General features: G+C 39.4%; 1 protein-coding gene across 3 annotated transcripts in view; it reads right to left on the reverse strand.

The window, feature by feature from the left end:
• Positions 1-24241, reverse strand: part of CSMD3 (CUB and Sushi multiple domains 3) — a gene marked incomplete at both ends in the record, with an annotated part of 682849 nt that overhangs the window by 12104 nt on the left and 646504 nt on the right. For all 3 annotated transcript variants that reach the window (XM_082754088.1, XM_082754087.1, XM_082754086.1), the window contains 5 exons: positions 1252-1431; positions 2826-2937; positions 15542-15615; positions 16475-16648; positions 20021-20194. In XM_082754088.1, coding sequence (XP_082610214.1) covers positions 1252-1431; positions 2826-2937; positions 15542-15615; positions 16475-16648; positions 20021-20194 — 714 coding nt within the window. The remainder of the gene's footprint in view (positions 1-1251; positions 1432-2825; positions 2938-15541; positions 15616-16474; positions 16649-20020; positions 20195-24241) is intronic.

Below are 24241 nucleotides of genomic sequence, written 5' to 3' on the forward strand. Positions count from 1 at the left end.
ACTGAGCCTAAAAATTATTTATTTCAATAACATTTCCTCAGGACATTTGGAAACTACATTACATGACAAGGTAGATACTCTTGTAGTTACCCATGTTTGTGTTTGTTTGTTTGTTTGTTGTTTGTTTTTTTTAATTTTCATAATGGTTTCTCATTATCAGATACAGTTAATATGACTTGTTTCAACATCATAAGCAGAAAATTCTTGTATTTAAATAAAAGCCATGAAGTACATTTGGCCTGCTATAACGCTTCCTGAGTACTAATCAAGTCATGAGCTTTTTGGCAGATTATTTTCTAATACTCTCTCCCAACACTCTGCTCTGTTTTCCCCCAGTGCTTGCCTGGCATTTAATGCCAGGACACCTGTTGTGTTGTGTTTTTGTTTTTTTTTTTAAGTAATACAAAATATTAACTTCCTGTGAAGTTAATTCCCCTTCCAAGTGGTTATATAGCCTCTGAATGGCTCCGTAAAAGCCCTGGTGATAACTACATCTGGAAAATTAGGTATCAGTAACCTGAAAGGTAGTTTAATTATTCAGGAAATGGAATTCCAGACAGTTGCTATACTTGAGGATGTTTCTTATCTCACATGAAAAATACCATTCTCATCATGATTTTGCCATGAGGTTTTTCATGCCATGCCACCACAAGACAAAGTACACAGAAAAAAATAAAAATTTAAAACTTAAAAAAAAGTGAATGTTGGAAAAGCAAAGACAAAGTAAATAAATAAGTTTTGTTTGTGAGTAGTATATTGTTGTTCACATATGAATATAAAATAATTATAAACCCTATTAATGAATCCTATGCAGTAATTTAGACACTTGCTTGGACTTAGAAGTCATCCTTCTCTAATATTGCAACTGTCATTGCTGTGTTGCAGCTGACATAGTCTCTTTAAATAAACTTATCCTTGTCTAGGTTTAATAGGTATGTGCAAAAACATTGAGGTCCTTACTCCACTGAGCTTATCAGAATGTAGACCACACCTGACTCAGTCAGAACTTTAAAAGCAGGTGTCAACCTGTCCCCAGAATTATACCTGTAATTGACACCTCTGTGCATGCAAATGAAACACAAGTACATGAAAGCATTTGTCCCATGAAACACAACTGACAAAGGATTAGAGTTATCTTCTCACGTGTTCGCCCTCCTAGTTCTCCTTGCTATTCTGCCTCATCTGATTAGACTGCAAGTAAAGGAAACTTGAAATGTGAGATATGAGATATGCAGTAACAGAAGAGCCTACCTTCACAAACTGGAACTTTGCCAGTCCATGTACCATCAGACCTACAGGCTCTATGCTCTGATCCTCCCGCCAGGAAGAAGCCTGGCTGACAAGTGTAAATCAATGTATAGCCAAGTGAGGGAAGATCCATTCCTGCAACATTTGCATGAGATGGTGTTTCTGGTTGTTTACAGCTGTGAGCTACAAAGAAAAGATAAAATATCCTTCAGTCAAAATGGTCAAAATATTTCTGGAAAAAAAAAATAAATCTATATCCATTCTGAAAGGTAAGTAATGAAGAAAAAAGCTTTAATAAAAATAACATATTAATATGTTTTAAAAAACTAGTGTTAGAAGTTATTGTATAGTCTATGATTTATTGTCCTGAGACTGTAACTACATTCTTGAAAGTGTTTTTTCCATCTTCAAGAGACAAAGAACCAGTTTAAATGCACCCTTGCACATCTAAAATTGCTCATCTGCATACATGAACATAACACACATTTTATCATAGTAAAAAGCAATCCTGATTTGTGACTTATATGACTTGTGACATAGAAAAATAGTAAATAAATGGGCCACCTCAGAAAAATACTATGAAAGGTCAAAGGGGAGTGGTAAGTGAGGCAAGTTTTAACTATCATAAACAAAAATTAATTCCCAACCCTAATCTCATGAAAAGTGTTTTACATCTTTAACAACCACCGGAGTCTGAGAACCCTGTGTTATCTCAAAAACAGCAAAGTTCCAGAGTACGAGAAGACCTTGGATTTCAACAAACTGAGCTACTGATTTGGCGTTTGTTTAGGGGGAACATTAACACTAAATGTAACACCAATACTGTTTTCTTCTGTGGATACGCTCACCACTGCTTTTTGAAGTTTTTCTGTAAGGTCAGACCTTATAAGGTGAGACTGTTTCCAGAAAAACACAACTGACTTGCTGAAGAACAAGGAAGATTACTTATGAAGTGTAAAAGATGTAAAAAATGAAATGTTTCCTGCCATATGCAAGTAATAAGATTGTCTCCATTTCAGATTTAACAAATTCCAACTAAAAAAAATCTTTTTTTCCTTCTTAAAATACCCTGAGTACCTAACTGGGAAACAGTGCAAACTCTTTGCTAGACCTGGTTGTAAATTTCTAGTCCAGTACAAGGTAGGATTGTCCATGGCTTTCCTGCATGGCCTGTTCTCGCCACCTCTTCCTGACTCTGCACAATCTTCATTGGAAGGGTTGCATTCTCTTAGACAGAAACTTACTATTTTCACAATTTCTCTGGTCAATGGGCTGTCTGTGCTTCAAAAAGGATCAGATTTAGTATGACTCAACACACTAATATTCTCATTATTTTTCTTTTTTAAAAATCTACAGGCTATTTTAGAAAAATTCTTTTACTCACAAAATTTCTTTTTTCATTTCTAGCTGCTGTAAACTAGCAATGCAACTTTATATTAAATTTAGTTTAAAATAGCTATATATAAAAACAGGTAACTTTATAGAAATGTTACTGAAACTAAGTAGCCGAGAGAGAAAAAAAATAACAAATAATTTTAGGATTAGCATAAAAATGTATCCACCTATCAAATACTTACGTATACATTCTGGCTGAATTCCACTCCATGTAAGATCAGGAAGGCAAGTTCGTGTTGTTGATCCATGGAGAAGATGTCCTTTCTTGCACTGAAATTGAACAACATTTCCCACCTGTTGAAAAGTAGAAAGCACAGTTATATTGTTATGAGGAAATAACTTTTTTTTTTTTTTTTTCATATCTGACAGCAAACTTCCTCACATAATACAGGCTCAATAAATTGTGGTACCCTTTCTGTAAAAAGTAAATTCAATCCACACAGGATACTGATATGAGATAGAAGAATTGCTTCATTCTCATTAAAATTACTCTATCCACAAACCAAAATCCTCTGTGGATAAAAATCAAATCCTTGTGTCCTGTGATCTCTCTGGCATGTGATGACTTTCCAGGTTTGGACTTCCTCTGCCAGGTAAAAAAAAAAAAAAAAAAAAAAAGGAAGAAAAAAAATATGAAGACCAAGCTAGGAAATCTGGCAGCAAACCAGAAGGACAGTCACAGAGCTGTAATGGGCAATAGATTCTACTAGACCTTTGCTCCTTTGCTGAACTAGAGCCACCTTTGTGGAGTGCTGTATGAATTCACAAGCTATAATGAGAAATTTTTTCATTAGAACATACAAGGGCCTGTCAACAATGGTATCTCATGCTTCAGAAACTATAAGTTTCCTACAATATTTTAATCTTCCTTTTTCATCACAAGAGATAAAAAATAATCTTTTTTTATATACACATATAATAGAAACCAGAATGTAAATACAATATGGTTTATAATACTAATACATCTGATATTAGTTTTTAATTATTATTCTTATTATAGGTTTGTGTTTTATAAAATATGAAATATATTTTTTTAGTCAGTAATGGTTTGGGCATAAACATAACCTGGAATAACTTGTTAAACATGTCCAGTCATTATGATATAAATGAAAATGCAGACAATTTCCAATTTTATCAAATGCAGGGAAGTTAGATTTTAAGGATATCATTTGGGGAGTAGACTCTTACTTGCTGTGAGTGGAGGACTCAAATATTAAGGTGTGTAGATCATATGTACTATTCTGTAGTCACCTGTATTACTGTATTTATCAACTTATGTTCAAACAAGAAGTTGAAAAGTTTGAATTGTATATGATTATTTATTTATTTATTTAAATTTTGTTTAATTGTAAAATGATTGGCTCAATTTGATGCCTAAAGGTAAAATATAGACGCTTTCAAAATAGCTTAATCCTGGGAAACAGCATGTCACTACTACACATAGTCATTTGAAACTTCATAGTACTATCTCTTTCCAGCTCAAGCTTTTCATAAGAATGAAATTTAATAAAAACCCATGAAATATAGATAGCAGCTAATCAACCCAGTGTATGATTTAAACATCATCTCTTTATTTATTTATTTGCAGTGCTCACTGGACTATGTAATTACTTTTAAAAGATTTTGAAAAAAATATACTAAATAGCTTTCGTGATTAAACACATAGTGAGAAAACACTAACAGCTTAAGTTGCACCAAACAGAAACAGAAGTACTCTTTAACTTATTTATTTACTTGTTTGTTTGTGATAAAGACCATAGCTAAAACAACCACCGTCAATGTATTACTTTACAAGAAGTACTAGTCTTATAAAAGATTTTTTCAGTTTAGTCATCTAACAATGAAATCTGCATTTGCAACTATACAATGAATACCTACCCTATTTAATCTTTACCTATCGAGGAAGAAAATACTTTGAAACTGTTTTTTAAATCAGGACCCTCCTCCCCACAGTTGCCTCCCCCAAAATAACACCAATTCTAGTGCAACTGGTAAATGTAGTTGCTTAATATGAATTTTTAATTTTCTTTCCACTTTATTCTTTCCAAAATGACTTTGTGGTCTTCCTGAATAAAAAAATATTTGAGAAAAGAAAAAAAGAAACTTAAACATTTTGTGAAATGGAGAAGTTATACATCATGAAAGCCAATGAGAAAAAGATATCTGACTGCTTATTCCTAGATACATAATTCTAAAGTGTGAATTAGAGATTCAAGCTCTGGTAGTCAATAGCAACTCCAGGAATAGCTGCTCTATGGGTTTAACTCCTTAGTCAAACTACATAATTTATTTCCAATTAACAAATTAACACTTTATGTGCTATATGCTCTTAAAAAATAAAAATAATAATCTTCTTTTTAGAGTTCAACAGATTTTAGGATTATCTTTCATAGATTATCTCAACATCATTTAAATACGGGCAATATTAGACCAATCAGATAACATCATCCTGAAACTTTCAGCTACTTTTGGAGTCAATCATTTAGAACTTTTAAAGTAGCGTATTATGTAAAATATATTTTTTTCATTGTATAAAATCTCTTCAGAGAAATAAGAACTCAATAGATTAAAAACTGTATTGAGTATACTCGGTAAAATTCAGCATATTATAATTCAACTCATCAAGAATTGCATCAAAAAGTTGATACTTTGTGAGTTGAAAGGGATGGAAAATTATGTCCATAAAGTCTTCAGACCTCCAGGACACTGTGTAATAGTGAAAAAGGGAGAAGTTGTATTTTCTGTGACTTCTATCTCTTCTTTAGCTCTCATATTCATGACTTTGGATAAGTTCTTTATGAACGGACTCCTTGGCCAGACAGATACACTGAAGATAAACCATTCCACCTGAAGATAACCAAGAAACACACTTTTTTTTTTTTTTTCCCCACAAAAAAAAAAAAAGATGAGTATACAACTCATCTTTGCTGCAGCTCTAATATATAGCTTCACTTAACCAGTTTGTTAGCCCAGTACTACAAACACATTAGTGAGATAAGGAAATGGCTGTTGAACTGCCAACCCTGTTTAACTATCTTATTTTCCTTTTATAACAAGATTACCCATGTTGTTAACCAAAGAAAGCCAGATGATGTAATCATCCTGGGGCGCATCAGACACAGCATTGTTAGATAGTCAAAGGAAGTAACTGATGAGATGATGATGGCTGATGAAAACCTGAACATGGTTGTTGAGAAGCTCAACACAAGCTGGCAATGCGCACTTGCAGCCCAGGAAGCAAACCATGCCCAGGGCTGCATCAAAAGAAGTTGAGGCCAGCAGTTTGAGGGAGGTGATTCTCCCTCTCCACTCTACTCTCATAAGACACCCACACAGAGTATTGCATTCATCTCTGGGGCACCCAATCTAAGAAGAACATGGACCTTTTAGAGTGAGTCTAATAGTGAGTCTCACAGAAGAGCCACAAGAATCATCAGACAGCTGGAACACCTCTCCTATGAAGATAGGCTGATAGAGTTGGCATTGTTCAGCCTGGAGAAGAGAAGGCTTTGAGGAGACCTCATTGCAGCCTTCCAGTACCTAAAGGGGGACTACAGGAAAACTGGGGAAGGACTCTTTCTTAAGGAGTTATAGTGACAAGACAAGGAGTAATGGTTTTAAACTAACAGGGTAGATTTAGATTAGATATTAGGAAGATATTCTTTACTCGGAGGGAGGTGAGACACTGGCACAGGTTGCCCAGAGAAGTTGTGGATGCCCCATCCCTGGCAGTGTTTACAGCCAGGTTGGCTGGGGCTTTTGAGCAACCTGATATACTGGAAGGTGTTCCTGCACATAGCTGGTGGTTGGAACTAGATGATCTTTAAGGTTTCTCCTAACCCAAACCATTCTATGATTCTACTATTCTATGATTATCCTGCTCTATTCTGTGATGTTGTGGCCTCACATCAACTACTACGTGCGGTTTTGGATGCTACAATGTAAGGAGGATCAAAAGCTATTAGAGAACATCCAAAGGAGGGCAAAAAATGTGGTGAAAGGTCCAGAGGGCAACACATACGGAGTGGTTCATATCACTTGGTTTTTCAGTTTAGAGAAGAGGAGATTGAGGGGTGACCTCATCCTGATTCCTCATGAGGAGCTGTGGAGAATGAGGTGCTGATTTTTCTCTCTGGTGACTAGTGATAGGAACTGAGGTAACGTCATTAAGCTGTATCGGGGAGGTTCAGATTGGGTATTAGGAAATGGTTTTTCATCAAGAGGGTTGTCAGACACTGGAACGGGTTACCCAGGGAAGAGGTCATGGCCCCAAGACTGCCAGAGTTCAAGAAGCGTTTAGACAATGCTCTCAGATATATGTTTTGCAGTATACAGGGATTGGATTCATCGATCCTTGTGGGTCCCATCCAACTCTGGATATTCTGTGATTCTATGGCTCTAGCTGCCAACCAGAGCCTAAGAAAGACTGAGTTGCTAGCATTCTTCATTTTCTAAAAATGATTATGATGATGATAATAAAAAAACCAATAATAATAATAATAATACAACTGGTATTGCAATCAGCTGTTGCAATAGCGCCTTTTCTATCCAAAAGAGTAACTACTAATGAAGCCATTTTCCTTATTTCCTCTACCTGTTTTAAACAAACAAGTAAACAAAACAAAGCTACAAACCACCCATTAGACTTGATGTCAGTTTATATTCTATTTTATATTCTACTATATAACCTTTTTATGTAGGTCCACAAAGTAGCACCAAAGATACAACAGCTGACCTTATGATGAAGACATTAGAATTGCTACCATGATATTCAATAGCAGGTTAATGAATAACTTAATGAATGAGTCTCCCTGCTAGATGAGAAAAATAAACAAAAAGAAAAGGAGAAGAGGAAAAGGATTATAATTGTTTTCCAGCGTAAAACTACGTTTTGGGAAGTCTGCTTTGCAATACTGTCATGGCAAAAGCACCAGGTGGCGCTACAATACAGTATTCCATGGACTTAAAAAAAAATCTGTGTTAAAATGCTCTATATTGTTCAATTCATTGTATACATTGTGTAGAAGTATTGGTGGGAAGAGCTGGAGAAACAGCCTAAATACCTATATCTGTAGTTTCTGTTTTTAGGGAGGAACGATTCTATGTGTAAAAGTGTTTGTACTCAATCCTGGGGAACGGGTGGTGGAAGAGGGCAAAAATGAAAAATATATTTTTTTTGCATACTGTTGGATTGTCTCTGTTCCATAGTTACTTTTTCCATAGTATCGGTTATAGTTTTGATATTCAAATATTCAATATCATTAAATTTTCCTTTGCTGAGAACTAAAGACCATATATTTGCTATTTCCTAACAGAGGAGATATAGTAATTAGGAAAGAAAATGCATAAACACAATCTGCAACCACCACTTATTAAAAATAGGATAGTACTTTAGATATGTATTTTAACCAAAAGTATTATAGTAACATATAATAATATATAATAATTTTTTTTTTTTTATTCCTGTGGTGGTTTTACAGACCGAACACAATTCCGTATAAGAATACAAGGTATTTCTATCTGTCATGTGTTACCCCAGAATCATATTTTCTTGGTCTTTAATTTATCAAAGAACATGAAGATACTCTAACAAGCTTCTCCATACCCTGCAATTCATGTCAAAGTACTAAGGCAATGTCTGTCCCTTCTCTTCAGTAGCTTTCAGCATCATACTTAAATGAATGGAAATATAGCTTGTTAAATCTTTGGTATCCCAGTACTACAGTATTGCTGTTTTGCTAGCAACAGGCTATTGAGTTTGCAAGACTTCTGGGAAGCTTAACAGGTTTCCTATCTCTGAACTTGTATTGACATCCTTGGAACATTTTTTGGTTAGTTTTTAAACTTGGATTAATGGAAACATTTTTTCCTCTGATGACGGTCTGTGATTAATTGCATCCCTTTCTTTCTCTTTGTATGGTACAACCATAGTATATGTGTCTACTATAGTTTAAGTGAATTATAACTAGAGACATTTTGTGACGAAGCATTTACTGTTTAGTCCCCTCACCATCCCCATCCCCTTTCTTTTTCTGCAGTTATTAGATATGGACTAATCATTTTTGGATTTGGCTGCTAAGAGTTATACCACAAATTTGTGACTTTTTTTTTTTTTCGTGTGTGTGTGTGATTTTTTAAGAGGTTTGTTCCCTTCTGGCCCATAGCAAGATGTATAGTACATCCTAGTTCAAAACCTTCACAGACAGAGATATAGTTTGCAGAACACTGGATAGCTTAGGTAACTAACATTTGGGCATAAGAGACCATAGCAGATTTTATTTTATTTTTTACCATAATTTGATAATGTAATATACATGATTCTAAATTGTAGTTAGTCACTCGCTCATTCTGTTTACCTAGGATAACAAACACACACACACACACACAAAGAGCTCTGTGTAATTATTGTTTGTAGTTGTATAAACATTTGCATAATAAAAATCACAACACAAGTATCATCCTTTTTAGAAATTGTATGGTGTCTGATAAGGCTTAAATTAAAATGATGCAGTGATGATGCCAACTATGCTTATGTCCATAACTACTGTGAGCTGTTACAGAACTTCTTTTGGAATGTAATCTGACAATTCAATCGCAACCAAAGTTTTGAGACTCCTTTCTGTGAAGTCTTGAATTACATCATATATGTCTGAATTTTCAATTCAAGTAAAACAAATAAGTAAAACAAAAAAAAAAAAAAAGTAAAACAAATAACAATTCAAGTAAAACAAATAGGAAAACAAATAATCAAGACAGGAGGAACAATAAAAATAAAAACCACTGCTGTGGAAATCCAATACTTGTTATAAGTATTGTGAAAAGCAAGTGACAGTGTTATAGTCATGTAAACAAGGCATTTCTGTCAGTTGTTAAAAAGCACCAACCAAAGCAAAACAAACAAACAAAAAAACAGGACTCCATGTATGAAGACTTGAATTCTACTGTAAGCTTAGAGGCCCTCCCACCCCCCCCCTTTTTTTTTTTTAATGAGACAGAGACATAAATTTAAAACTTAATTGTTAAGTCAATTCAGTGACCTTACTACTATTAGTTTAAATGTGAAGCATTTGAGAGTTCCAAATCTGAGAGCTCCAACCCCCTTTCTCTTACAAACATACATAACAAAAGTACAGAACCCCAAAATGAGAAAAAAAAAATAATACTACTTGAGGTTAGAGTCAGAAAACCATACTGTATTTTTTCAACAGGACCAACTCTTTGATATGCATGTAGTGGGTTTACATGGCAAGGTTTTGGTAGCAGGGGGTGCTCATGGGTGGCTTCTGCGAGAACAATCCAGAAGCTGCCCCATGTTAAATAAGGGCCCCACTGTTGGCCAGAGCTGAGCCAATACGTGATGTTGTTTGCGCCTCTGTAAAAGCATATTTAAGAGAGGGAAAAACAAACAAACAAACAAACAAAATAACTGCTGGGGAACTGCAGCTGAGAGACAAAGGACTGAGAAACAGCCTTGCAGATACCAAGGTCAGTGAAGAAGGGGGGCAGGAGGTGCTCCAGGGGCCAGAGCAGAAGTTCCCCTGTGGCCTATGGTGAGAACCATGGTGAAGCAGGCTATCCCAATGCAGTCCATTGAGTACCACGGTGGAGCAGGGTTCCATGCTGCAGCCTGTGGAGGAGACCACAGTGGAGCAGGTGGACCTGCACTGAAGGAGGCTGCGGCTCGTCGAGGACCTCCACCAGAACAGATTTCAGGCTGCACCTGTAGCCCACGGAGAGCAGACCATGCAGGAGCAGGTGACCTGGCAGGAACTGCTGCCCTTGGAGGACCCATGTTGGGGCAGTTTGCACCTGAGTCAACAGGCCACCGGATGGACTGTGTGGTACGGACCCCTACTTGGAGCAGTTCTTGAAGAGCTGCTGTCTGTGGGAAGCCCACACAGGATCAGTTCAGAAAGGACAGCATCCCATGGGAGGGGACCCCACATTGGAGCAGGGGAAGAGAGTGACCTAGAAGGAACAGTGGAGACGAAGTGCTACAGACTAACTCCCATTCCCCCATTCTCCTGTGCCGCTCAGGAGGGATGGGGGGGAAGGTGTTTTTGGTTAATTTCTTCCGTTTCTCACTTCTCTAGTTTGTTAGTAACAGGCAATAAATCTTACTATCTCCCCACTCTGAATCTGTTTTGCCCATCACAATAATTGATGATTTATCTCCCTGTCCTTATCTCATCCCTTGAGCCCTTTACATTGGATTTTCTCCTCCTTTCCATTTGAGGAGGGGGAGTGAGACAGCAGCTGAGGTGGAGCTCAGCTGCCCACCCAAGTAAAACCACCACAACGCATTTGCCAGCAGCAAACCATTTTGCTTAATTCTGCATAATCTCTTTTGATCTATTGTTAAAAATTGCAGAGAACTTAAGAAATCTATCAAGCAAAAGAAAAACAAAGCCATCTCAACTTCAGAATTTTGGAGTTATTTAACTTTCTGCTGTGGATAGAAGAAAAAGTCATTATATTATTATCCCATTCATAAAGGATGTTAGGTATAATATAATTTAATTTATAATATGCTCCGTTTGTGGCTTAAACAAGTCATAATATTACTGAATATATTGTAACATAATATTTCTTTTCAGGAACTACAGACAATAACTTGTCTAAAACGAATCATTTTCATTGTCATTTCTACCCAATAAAGAGGTAAACTTTGCTTCTTGTGTGAGAATAATGCTCCTCCTCTGCTCTGTATTATCTAAGCAGTCATATTTATAGTAACCAGAAACCTTGTGCAGACGTTTAGTTCCTATACAAAACCAAATTCGATATATAGGAGCTAAAGGATTCCTTCCCTGGTCAGAAATATGACTATATCTCAAAACATTTTGCAAAATAGTTGTCATCAAATTAAACTCGCTGATTTTCCCCATTTGTCTGCAAGGCACTAACCTTACAACTGTGGGATCAATGTTGTAAATCCTGCCAGCAGCTACACTTCTTTTAGAAATTATTTATCAGTTGACATTTTGCCTGGTATTTTAACAGTTTGATGTGAGCTGTGAGTGATGCTTTCATACACAACCACAACTACATCTCAAATGAGAAAGGCCATATTACTTCTTCAGTGATAGAAAGCTCATTAATATGCCAGAGAAAGTGTGACAATATAATATGTCTACAATATAATATGTCTACGATATAATTGTAGAAAATGGTCATTACAATGATCCATTTCTTACACAGCTGAATAAAGAGTTGCTTTCTAGCATAACATAGTATTACTCCCAAAGGAAGTTAGCCCAAGGACTGCCCCTGCACATTCAATCTTAGCACAAAACAACACTCTACTTCATTCCCTGGAGAAAATTGAGACAATTATATTACTACTTATCAATGACTGTGATCTAGCAAAATCTGGAAACCCCAAATATTGCTAAAAAAATAATAAAATCACTAAGCAGTATTGCATAAAGACCACCAACATGACAAAACAAAGAAATCTGTGGTAAAGACTCTGAAGAGCCTTTAGATTTGATCCATGCTTAAAAATATAATAATTTCATGTTGTAAATCTACTCCAATTTCAATTAGGCCTTTCCTGCATTTTTGGCAATCTGCAGTTTTTACTTAATTCCTGCTACTGGACAGGTACAACATACAACTTGGGAGCTTCTAGCTTGCTTTTCTATGTATGTCTGTTCACATGACTGGAGCTTTTATCCCTGATACCAAACACAGATGTACCAGGATAATTTTGACTCTTCCTTACTTTGTTCACGGTTGCCTTACAGTATTCCTAGCAAACTATACAACACATTTCTACACCTGTGATTCTGCATAAATCCATGAAAACCTCTCACTGACGCTGCCATTTTGTGTGATTTAGAAATTCAGAAGCATTTTCAATTTTACATTTTTTTTATTGTTTCTCTTTTAGCAGTATAATAAAAGTAAAGACCTTTCACTACATTTTGAAGAATGTTTTCTAACACTGAACACAAGAGCAGTGCCCTTTAGCACTGCAGTGTCAAAATAGCACTATGTCTGTAAGTTTTTTTTCTGCATATACTACATTCTAGCATGGTAAATGCCTCATATATCATTCCAAAAGGAGCTCCCGCAAACACCATTTGCTACAACAAAGCCTTGCAGCTCAAGTGGCTGTTGGTCCACTTTGCAGCATCAGGTAGAACACTGCCATCAGGTCAAGGGAGATGCTCAGCTTTGCAGTACAAGAGAGACAGGGACACACTGCACTGAGCCCAATGGAAGACCACAAAGGTGATTCAAAGACAGGAGCAAACAAGGAGAGGCTTAGAGAGCTGGGACTGTTCAGCTAGCAAAAGAAAAGGCTCACGAGGAATGTTATCAGTGTATATAAGCAGCTGATGGGGGCAGGAAGGGAAACAGGCAGACTTTTCTCAGTGGTGTCCAGTGGCCAGACAAGAGGCAACACAGGCAATAAGTGAACTATAGGAAATTCTGCTTAGACATTAAAAAATAATAAAAAAAATAAAATAAAATAAAAATACTGTAAGGTTGTAAGGGTGTATGGAGTGTCTGTCCCTGGAAATATTCAAAATTCACCTGGACAAAGCCCTGAGCAACCAGCACTAGATGATCTTTCAGAAGGTGGGGGTTGGACTAGAAGTTTTCCAGAGGCACCTGCCAGCTTCAGTGACTCGGTTGTTCATTTTTGGTTATATAATGTAACACATATGTAACAACAGAATTTCTCTCAGAGAAAAACAAAAATATACAAACACAAAGAAAGCAACAACAACCCACGCCTCAAACAAACAAAAAACAACCCACTATTTTTTTAAAGTGTGCCTATGTTAGCAGTTTGGCATACAGTATACACACTTTTAAGGTGAAAAATCTTATTTGAATCATAGAATTATTTAGCTTGGAAAACTCCTCTAAGATCATCAAGCCTAACAGTTAACCTAGCACTGTCAAGTCTACCACTAAAGCATATCCCAAAGTACCACATCTACATGCCTTTTGAATACATCCAGGGATGGTGACTCAACCACTTCCCTGGGTGGCCTCTTCCAATGCTTCAAAACCCTTTCAGCAAAGACGTTTTTCCTAATATCCAATCTAAACCTCCCCAGGCACAACTTCAGGCCATTTCCTCATCTTATCATGTGTTGCCTGGGAAAAGAGACTGACCCCAACCTTGCTACAACCTCCTTTCAGGTAGTTGTAGAGGACAGCAGTCTCCACCGAGCCTTCTTTTCTCTAGGCTAAATAACCCCAGGTCCTTCAACTGCTCCTCATAAAACTTGTTTTCTAGATCCTTCACCATCTTCACTGCCCTTCTTTGGACATGCTTTAGCAGCTCAATGTCTTGCTTGTAGAGAGGGGCCCAAAACAAAACTAATCACGGTGTTCATGGTGTGGTCTCATCTCACCAGAGTTGAGTACAGGGGGACAATCACTTTTCCAGACCTGGTGGCCACACAATTTCAGATACAAACCAGGATGCTATTGGCCTTCAGGGTCACCTGAGCACACTGCTGGCTCCTATTCAGCTGGTTATCAACCAATACCTCAAAGTTTCTACCTGCTACTCTTTCCCCCAGCCTGTAGTGTTGCATGGGGTTGCTGTGCCCCAAGTGCAGGACCTGGGGCTTAGCCTTGCTGAATCTCATACAGATGGTCTTGGTCCATCAATACAGTCTATCCAGATCCTTGTGTAGAACTTTTCTGCCCTGAAGCAGATCAACACTCATGCCCAATTTGGCATCATCTCCAAACCTTCTGAGAGTGCACTCAATCCCTTTGTCCAGATTATTGATAAAGACATTAAAGAGAACTGGCCCCAATGCTGAGAGCCCTGGGGGACACTATTTGTTTCTGACCTCCAACTGGTCGTAACTCCATTCACCACAACTCTCAGTATTTTATCCACAGAAGCATATGCCTGTCCAAGCCATGAGCAGCAACTTTCTCCAGAGAGTTCTGTGGGAAATGGTATCAACAGCTTTACTAAAGTCTAGGTAGGCAACATCCACAGACTTTCCTTCATCCACAAAGTAGGTCACCTTGTTGTAGAAGGAGATCAGTCTAGACAATCAGGACCTGCATTTCATAAACCCTTAGTGACTGAGCCTGATCTCCTGGTTGCCCTGTATTGCGCTGCAAGATGGCACGCGAGACGATCTGTTCCATAACCTGGCACTGAGCTCAGACAGACAGGCCTGTAGTTTCCTGGATCCTCCTTCCAGCCCTTCTTGTAGATGGGTGTCATATTTTCTAGGTGTTAGTCAACTGGGACCTCCCCTGATAGCTAGGACAGTTGATAAATGGTGGAAAGGGGCTTGGTAAGCACTTCTGCCACTTCTCTTAGTACCCTCAGGTGGATCCCATCTGGTCTCAAAGACTTGTGTATGTGTAAGTGGTTTATCAGATTGCTAACCATTTCCTCATGGATTATGAGGGTTTCATTCTGCTACCTGTCCTTGTCTTCCAGCTCAGGGGGCTGGGTACCCAGAGAACAACTGGTCTTACTACTAAAGACTGAGGCATTAAGTACCCCAGCCTTTTCCTCATTCTTCATCACTATGTTCCACCCTCCCACCCCCCATGCAATAAAAGATGGACATTCTTCTAGTCATTCTTCTGTTGCTAATGTATTTATAGAAGCATTCACAAACACTAGGAAGCACTTACATATTGCTTTGGAGTTCCTGAACTACTTCAAGGTAAAACCAAGAACTTGATCACCAGACTTTAATGTAGTGCATTCATTGCTAACAGGAACACGAGGTCAGTTTAAACCAGCAAGCAGAAATAAGGAAAGCACAACATTCCAGCAACCAACTTTTTTAAGGTGCAAGCAATTTTTCAGCCTCTATTAATGACTTTGTAAACTTTGAGGCTGTACAAAAAGACTATAATATGGAAGTTAGTAAAAAATAGCATACTCTACCTGATAGCCAAATGTGTTGTTTTGTGATCCATGCCTTGGGACTCCTGGATTTTCACATGCTGTGCGAGTAGGTTCTTAAAAAAATAATAAATGAAAAACAAAACAAAGTACAATATTTTAGTGACATATATGCATGTATAACAAAGCTATATTTGTTCAAAAACATGCAATATGCCAATGAGAGAAACAAAAATTGAGTGATTTGTTTCATAGAAAGGTTTAATTTGGAAGGGTTCTTTATGATTATTTAGTCCAAACATCCTGCCATGGGCAGGAACAACTTCCAGCAGACCAGGTAGCTCAAAAGCCCCAGCCAACCTGGCCTTAAACACTGCCAGGGATGGGGCATCCACAACTTCTCTGAGCAACCTGTGCCAATGTCTCACCTCCCTCCGAGTAAAGAATATCTTCCTAATATCTAATCTAAATCTACCCTCTGTTAGTAAACCATTACTCCTTGTCTTGTCACTATAACTCCTTAAGAAAGAGTCCTTCCCCAGTTTTCCTGTAGTCCCCCTTTAGGTACTGGAAGGCTGCAATGAGGTCTCCTCAAAGCCTTCTCTTCTCCAGGCTGAACAATGTCAACTCTATCTGCCTATCTTCACAGGAGAGGTGTTCCAGCCCTTTGATCACGCTTGTGGCTCTCCTCTGGACTAGCTCTAATAGGTCCATGTCTTTCTTATATTGAGGGCCCCAGAGCTGAACACAGTATTCTAGGTGAGATGTCACAGGAGAAAAGCAGAGGGGGAGAATCACCTCCCTCCCCAATTTCTGGCCATTTATTTATTTATTTATTAAATTTGTTAGTGATTCTTAGAGAGTATAGAATAACAAGAAGGTAATTCAAAAAAAGCTGGAAATTCCTAAACTGACTTAACAGAAAAAGGAATAATGAGCATTCAGGTAATTTCAGTAATATAGGTGTCACCTTACCTATACATCGGGGTGAAGAACCACTCCATGTGCCATCTGCTTGGCAAATCCTGGTGCTGGAACCAACCAAAATAAAAGGAGGATTGCAGCTGAAGGAGACTTCTGACTGGTAGATAAAACTCTTGCCTTCTCTTTTCCCTTGAGAGGGTACTCCAGGGTCACCACAAAACTTTGCTGTAAGAAACGATATGATAGAAAAAAAAAATATTTATTTATTAAAATATATGAAAATAACATTTATCTAAACTCAGTCAAGCAGTTACTCCAAATGTTACTTTTTATTATTTTTATGTTTAATTAAATAGACGTTAAATACAGAAATATTTACTGGAATTCAAAGAGAAATTAAATAGCCAATTGTTAGTTTTGCTTCAGTTTGCTAGCTGTTCAAAATTCTTATGTAGTGAGATTTGGTCAGTAGCTTGCAGTTAGTTGATGCTCAAGGTTACAAGAGTTGTTTTATTAAGTCCCAAATATTCACAATTCACACCTTCAAACCACATCTATCTCCAAAGCCTCCTGTGGAGAGCAATTAGAGAGTGAAACAAACCTTCATGTTAGTCTTCCATCCTGTCCTGCTTTTTGCCACCTATCTAGTGTTCTACATTTTTGTACAATGAAAGGATTTGTCAGATATATTTTAGGAACTGTAAATTCTTACTTCCTCATTCTTCAGTGAAAGATAAGATTTGGTATGCACAGAAATATAATACTGGAAAATTAGTATGGCTAAAAAAAATAAAGTAAATATATTTTGTCAGCAATTTAAATGTCAAACATTAATATACTGTTCTTAGTCAGGATAAATCCATCTGATAAGAACATGTTCTTAAACTGATCTTATTCTTTTCCACCTTTCTCCTGAATGTTTCCTTATGACTGGTGCATAGCATAACTAAGTGAATGCACTGCTGTCAAATTACTGGCCTTCTTCTGCAATATAAAATTCCAATAGTTGTTTAGAAGCTGGATTTTGAAAACTTGATTCAGGAAATTCAATCATCTAAGATAAACTCTCAACAACAAAAAGCTCCCAAAACAAATGAACACACAAAACCCACCACGTTAACCTGAATATACATAATGACATTTGCAAAGAGGCATCTTGTACAGGTAGTGGAATTTTCTGTTCCATCTTTCTCTTTTAAAAACATAATTTAAATTATCTCTTAACCACTTTCAAAATACATTTCTAATATCTCTTTGTCACTTACGTCTTAATGCTTACATACAACCAGCTCACAGGAAATGTTCCTGCCCTACTCCTATTACTGAGGACACTGACTGTACAGAAACTCCAGGCAAACTCATGCTGTTGAAGAAAAATGGCTTAATCGACAGCATATAGGAAATGTATACGATTTTACAGCTTTAAGTGAAATGGGACTTGTATCCCCAATTCTGAAAGATCTACGAATTAGAGATAGTGCCACATAACAAATCTCACTGGTTGACTGACAAATCACAGTTGTAATTTATGTTTTAATTATTAAAATTATGTGCAAGTCTTAATTTGAGAATATACTAAATGTGTACAAATTTTTAACACAAAGGCTTGAAATTGTTTCTTTATCAGTTCTTTGCATTAATAAAGTAGAAACCACTCCCTAAGGAAAAGAAAAAGACTTACATTAAAAAATGGTGTTTTGTTAAGTTAAGTTTTGTTAAGTTTGTTATTTTTAAACTACAAATAAGTAAGCTTCATCACTCATCTGTCAGTTACCTTTAACTGAATATCTAGTGGGTATCTACCTTTGATATGGAAGCCATGGAAATAGTATAATGGTAGAAGTGGTATATTCTGACAGTTTTCTTCAAGGTTCTCTAAATTAGACAAATCTAGTAGGTCATAGATGACAAACAGTCAGCAAAAAAAATAATAATAATAATAATAATAAAATAATAAAAAGAAAAAAAGAATATATTCTGTTCCAAATAATTATTCCACTATACTTTGCATATCTTCAGAGAGTCTACAACTTTATGGAACCAAGCTGGGATCTAAATTTCTGATGTCAAGAGCTGCTTAAAGATTTCTCATTGGGAATGACTTTCAACAGCTCCTTCTCATTTCAGCCAGATGGCAGCTAGTTTAAGCTCTTTGACAAGCACTGGATGCCAATTGATTTCTACTACAAGCCAATGGGTAACCTTTGCACATCAACAACACTCAGTTAATGTAATCTCAGCATGAAACAGCCTTTAATTCTCAGGCAGCTGTACTCTGTACTAACTATACCTTTTAAGTGGTTTGAAGGCAGAGTCTCCTTTTCAGAGAATACTGCAATATTCCAACCTCAAAGATGACAAAATAGTTTATGATATCAAAAAAAAAGTGAATTTAAGGACACTATTTCAATCAAGATCAAATGATGAAAAACATTTATTATGTCCTTTGCAGTTCTTAATATACCAGATTCTAGAAGACCTTCATTTAGTGAACTTAAACAGCAAATGGTAGCTTCCAGAAACTGCCTTCACCATGTTCCAGTTCTGGTACATATAGTTTCAGCAACACTAATCAAATATTTTTAACAGTATGAGAATACCAGAGAGAGGAGGGAGGGAGATGTTATTATGATATGATGACATAATAGTACGACCTAGCCAAAACAGAGGATATTTTTTAAAGGGAGAGATGAAAAATGCAAATAAACAAATAAATAAATAAACAAACAAATACAAATAGTGACATAATGGATAATTAGTTTTTTCAACATTTGGAAAGCTATCTGGTAAGTTCGAATGGAGCTTCAGAAACTGTAGAGCCACCTAGATGAAATTATCCTCTTCCAGATAGACATCTAGATCAAGAACGTTATAGTTTCAGTGTACAGCTGTTCTACAAATAACTACAGAACCCCATTCTTGAGTGCAAATAATTGACTATATCTCAAAAGTATCATAATAACTTCCTTAGGAAGTTTTTTTTTTTTTTAATAATAATAAAATAAAAAAAAAAAAAACAACCAAACCGAACCAAAAAAAAAAAAAAAACATTTAAAAATAATGAGAGGAATGTCACCAACCTAAAGAAAAAGGTGCATTTACTATTATAATGAACTTTATAGAAATCTAAAAATTCATCAATGTTACACCCTTAAAGTTAATAAAATTTATTGTACAGAACATATAACTTAATTTAGTCTACTGGGAAAATATAAAATTGTCAAGGAATCACCCTGGGATCTAGTAAACATTACTGACATATACAGATTTCTGTGATGTCAGTGAAAGTTTAGCATGAGTAATGAGCATGTAAAGGAGTTTATAATGAAATTTCCCCTATCCTATAGGTAGCAGGATCTAAAAACAAAACAGAATTTCCTAATGCTGATTCTCCCTTGTTTATTTTATGTGCATTGCCTATAATATATCTTTTAGTTTTTATGTTTAAGGCTTCCTATGTGTTCACAAAAGATTTACAGATATTCCTATCTCTTCCTCAATCTATAAATTATGTTACAATTTAGGAAAATATACCAAAAATATAAAAACGTTCAACAGTTATATAAAGAAATAGTAGACTATAGAGAAAATACTCACGCAAGCACTGAGGTACTTCACCACTCCATGTTCCATTCCCAACACAAGTCAAAACAGCAGGAAAAGAGAGTTCGTAGCCTGGAGAACAGACGTAGCTAATACTAAATCCCCAGTCCAAGTTTGTTCCTTCCAACCTTCCATTAGAGATCTGCGGAGGAGTTGGGCAGGTAACAGCTGCAATAACATTCAAAATAATTAGGCCCAGCTGCTGTAAATATCCCCAGTGTACATAGTTACTAGAAGAACCATATGTGCTAATTTCACCTCTTTTGGAGGACAATAGAGTGAGAACATACTATCTCCTCACTGTGTTGTTGCCACATTTCCTGATGTTAGTACTTCTAGTTTGTTCCATTTCAGAGACATACTTTAATGGCTGACTGACGAAGTCTTAAATAAAACAGGATGTTTTTTCAAACAATGCAGTGAGCCTACCCAAAAATCAGTGTAGAGACTATGAAGTCTACAAAATAATATATATATATATGTGCGTGTGTCTGGTATCACAGAATTTCTAGGTTGGAAGAGACCTCAAGATCATCGAGTCCAACCTCTGACCTAACGCTAGCAGTCCCCACTAAACCATATCCCTAAGCTCTACATCTAAACGTCTTTTCAAGACTTCCAGGGATGGTGACTCCACCACTTCCCTGGGTAGCCTGTTCCAATGCCTCACAACCCTTTCAGTAAAGAAGTTCTTCCTAACATCTAACCTAAAACTCCCCTGGCTCAACTTAAGCCCATTCCCCCTCGTCCTGTCACCAGGCACGTGGGAGAACAGACCAACCCCCACCTCGATACAGCCTCCCTTGAGGTACCTATAAAGAGCGATAAGGTCGCCCCTGAGCCTCCTCTTCTCCAGGCTGAACAAGCCCAGCTCCCTCAGCCGCTCCTCGTAGGACTTGTTCTCCAGGCCCCTCACCAGCTTCGTCGCCCTTCTCTGCACCCGCTCAAGCACCTCGATGTCCTTCTTGTAGCGAGGGGCCCAAAACTGAACACAGTACTCGAGGTGCGGCCTCACCAGAGCTGAGTACAGGGGGGACGATCACTGCCCTAGCCCTGCTGGCCACACTGTTTCTGATACAAGCCAGGATGCCGTTGGCCTTCTTGGCCACCTGAGCACACTGCTGGCTCATATTCAGCCGACTATCCACCATCACTCCCAGGTCCTTCTCTGCCTGGCAGCTCTCCAACCACTCATCTCCCAGCCTGTAGCTCTGCTTGGGGTTATTGCGCCCCATGTGCAGGACCCGGCACTTGGCCTTGTTGAACTTCATGCAGTTGACCTCAGCCCATCGGTGCAGCCTATCCAGATCCTCCTGCATAGCTTTCCTACCCTCGAGCAGATCGACACACGCACCTAACTTGGTGTCATCTGCAAACTTACTGTGGGTGCACTCAATGCCCTCGTCCAGATCATCAATGAAGATATTAAAGAGGACCGGCCCCAGCACCGAGCCCTGGGGGACGCCACTAGTGACTGGCCTCCAACTGGACTTGGCTCCATTCACCACGACTCTTTGGGCCCGGCTATCCAGCCAGTTTCTAACCCAACAAAGCGTGCGCCAGTCCAAGCCAAGAGCAGCCGGTTTCTTGAGGAGAATGCTGTGGGAAACGGTGTCAAAAGCCTTGCTGAAGTCAAGGTAGACCACATCCACAGCCTTTCCCTCATCCACCCAGCGCGTCACTTTGTCATAGAAGGAGATCAGGTTCGTCAAGCAGGACCTGCCTTTCATAAGCCCATGCTGACTGGGCCTGATCGCCTGCTTGCCCTGCAAGTGCTGCGTGATGACTCTCAGGAGGATCTGCTCCATGAGCTTCCCTGGCACTGAGGTCAAACTGACAGGCCTGTAGTTTCCCGGGTCTGCCCTCCGGCCCTTCTTGTAGATGGGCGTCACATTTGCTAGCCGCCAGTCAACTGGGACCTCCCCCGATAGCCAGGACTGCTGATAAATGATGGATAGTGCCTTGGCCAGCTCCTCTGCCAGTTCTCTCAGTACCCTCGGGTGGATCCCATCCGGCCCCATCGACTTGTGCACATCTAAGTGCCGTAGCAGGTCACCAACCAGTTCTTCGTGGATAGTGAGGGCCACATCCTGCTCCCCATCCCCTTCCACCAGCTCAGGGTACTGAGTATCCAGAGAACAACCGGTATTGCCGCTAAAGACTGAGGCAAAGAAGGCATTGAGCACCTCTTGTAACTAAGGCATCTCTTGTAACTAAGTTTCCCCCCGCATCCAGTAAAGGATGGAGATTCTCCTTAGTCCTCCTTTTTGTGTTGATGTATTTATAGAAACGTTTTTTGTTATCTTTAACGGCAGTAGCCAGATTGAGCTCCAGATGAGCTTTGGCCTTCCTAATTTTGTCCCTGCACAGCCTCGCTACATCCTTAAAGTCCTCCCGTGTGGCCTGCCCACTTTTCCAAAGATTATAAACCCTCTTTTTTCTCCTAAGATCAAGCCACAATTCTCTGTTCAGCCAGGCTGGTCTTCTTCCCCGCCAGCTCGTCTTTGGGCACGTGGGGACAGACCGTTCCTGCGCCATTAAGATTTCCCTCTTGAAGAGCGCCCAGCCTTCCTGGACCCCTCTGCCCCTCAGAACCGCCTCCCAAGGGACTCCACCAACTAGTGTCCTGAGCAGCTCAAAGTCAGCCCTCTGAAAGTCCAATACAGCGGTTTTACTGGTCCCCTTCCTGGCCTCGCCAAGAATAGTGAACTCCACCATTGCGTGGTCACTCTGCCCAAGACAGCTCCCGACAATCACATCCTCCACCAGTCCTTCTCTGTTTGTGAAGAGAAGGTCTAGCGGGGCACCACCCCTGGTAGGTTCACTAACCAGCTGCATCAGGAAGCTATCTTCCACGCTCTCCAGAAACCTCCTAGACTGCTTTCTCAGGGCTGTGTTGTGCTTCCAGGATATGTCAGGGAAGTTGAAGTCCCCCATGAGTACAAGAGCTGACGATTTTGCAACTTCTGTCAGCTGCCTGCAGAATTCCTCATCCGTCTCCTCATCCTGGTTCGGCGGTCTATAGCAGACCCCAACCAGGACACTAGCCTTGTTGTCTCTGCTGATCCTAACCCAAAGGGACTCGACCTTGTCATTCCCAGCCTCGAGTTCTACAACCTTGAAAGACTCTAATATAGAGAGCCACACCACCACCCCTTCTGTGCTGCCTGTCCCTTCTGAAGAGCTTACAGCCAGTCATTGCAGCACTCCAGTCATGAGACTGGTCCCACCACGTCTCCATGATGGCAACCAAGTCGTAGCCTGCCTGCTGCACGATGGCTTCCAGCTCCTCCTGTTTGTTACCCATGCTGCGTGCATTGGTGTAGATGCACTTCAGCTGGGCCATTGCCTTATCCTCTGGCCTTGCCATTGTTCCCCCTGGCACAGCCCCAACAATCCTAGCTTCAGCCCCATCCCCCTTCCTACCTAGTTTAAAGCCCTCTCAATGAGCCCTGCCAGCTCCTGGCCCAGGATCCTTTTTCCCCTAAAAGATAGGGACCCGTCTGCGGCCATCAGGCCAGGTGCTGAGTAAAGTTCCCATGATCAAAAAACCCAAGATTTCTGTGTTGGCACCAGCCCCGGAGCCACGTGTTTAACGTGTTAAGATGGGCTTTCCGTGTCCTCTCTGAACCCCTCCCTGCCACCGTAGGGATGGATGAAAACACCACCTGCACTCCCGCTCCATCCACTAACCGACCCAGTCCCCTAAAGTCTCTTTTGATAGCCTTGAGGCTTCTCTCTTCGATGTTGTCACTGCCCGCCTGGACTATCAAAAGAGGGTAATAGTCTGAGGGGCGTACCAGGTTGGGAAGCTTCCTGGCAACGTCCCTGACCCTGGCCCCAGGGAGACAGCAGACTTCCCTACGGGTAGGGTCAGGCCGACAAATAGGGCCCTCTGTTCCCCTAAGAATCGAGTCTCCAACAACAATAACCCTCCTGTCTTTCCTGGTGGAGGCAGTCCTGAGGCATGGAGTCGACCTCCTCGCCCTAGGCATCCTCCTGGGAACACTTGCTACCTCTTCCTCAGCTACTGGTCTGTCGAGCTCCAGGGCCTCAAACCTGTTGTGTAAGGGCACCTGGCAATGCGGGGCCGGAAGGGGAGGGCGTCGCCTGCGATGTCGAGCAGGGACCTGTCTCCATTCCTCCTCAGCTCCCAGATCCCCTCCCTCTGCCCGACGGCTACAGGGCAGGGGGTCCACCCCCATTTGAGGAGTC

This window comes from Aythya marila (genome assembly GCF_965140915.1).
Source record: "Aythya marila genome assembly, chromosome: 2".
Taxonomy (NCBI): Eukaryota; Metazoa; Chordata; class Aves; order Anseriformes; family Anatidae; genus Aythya; species Aythya marila.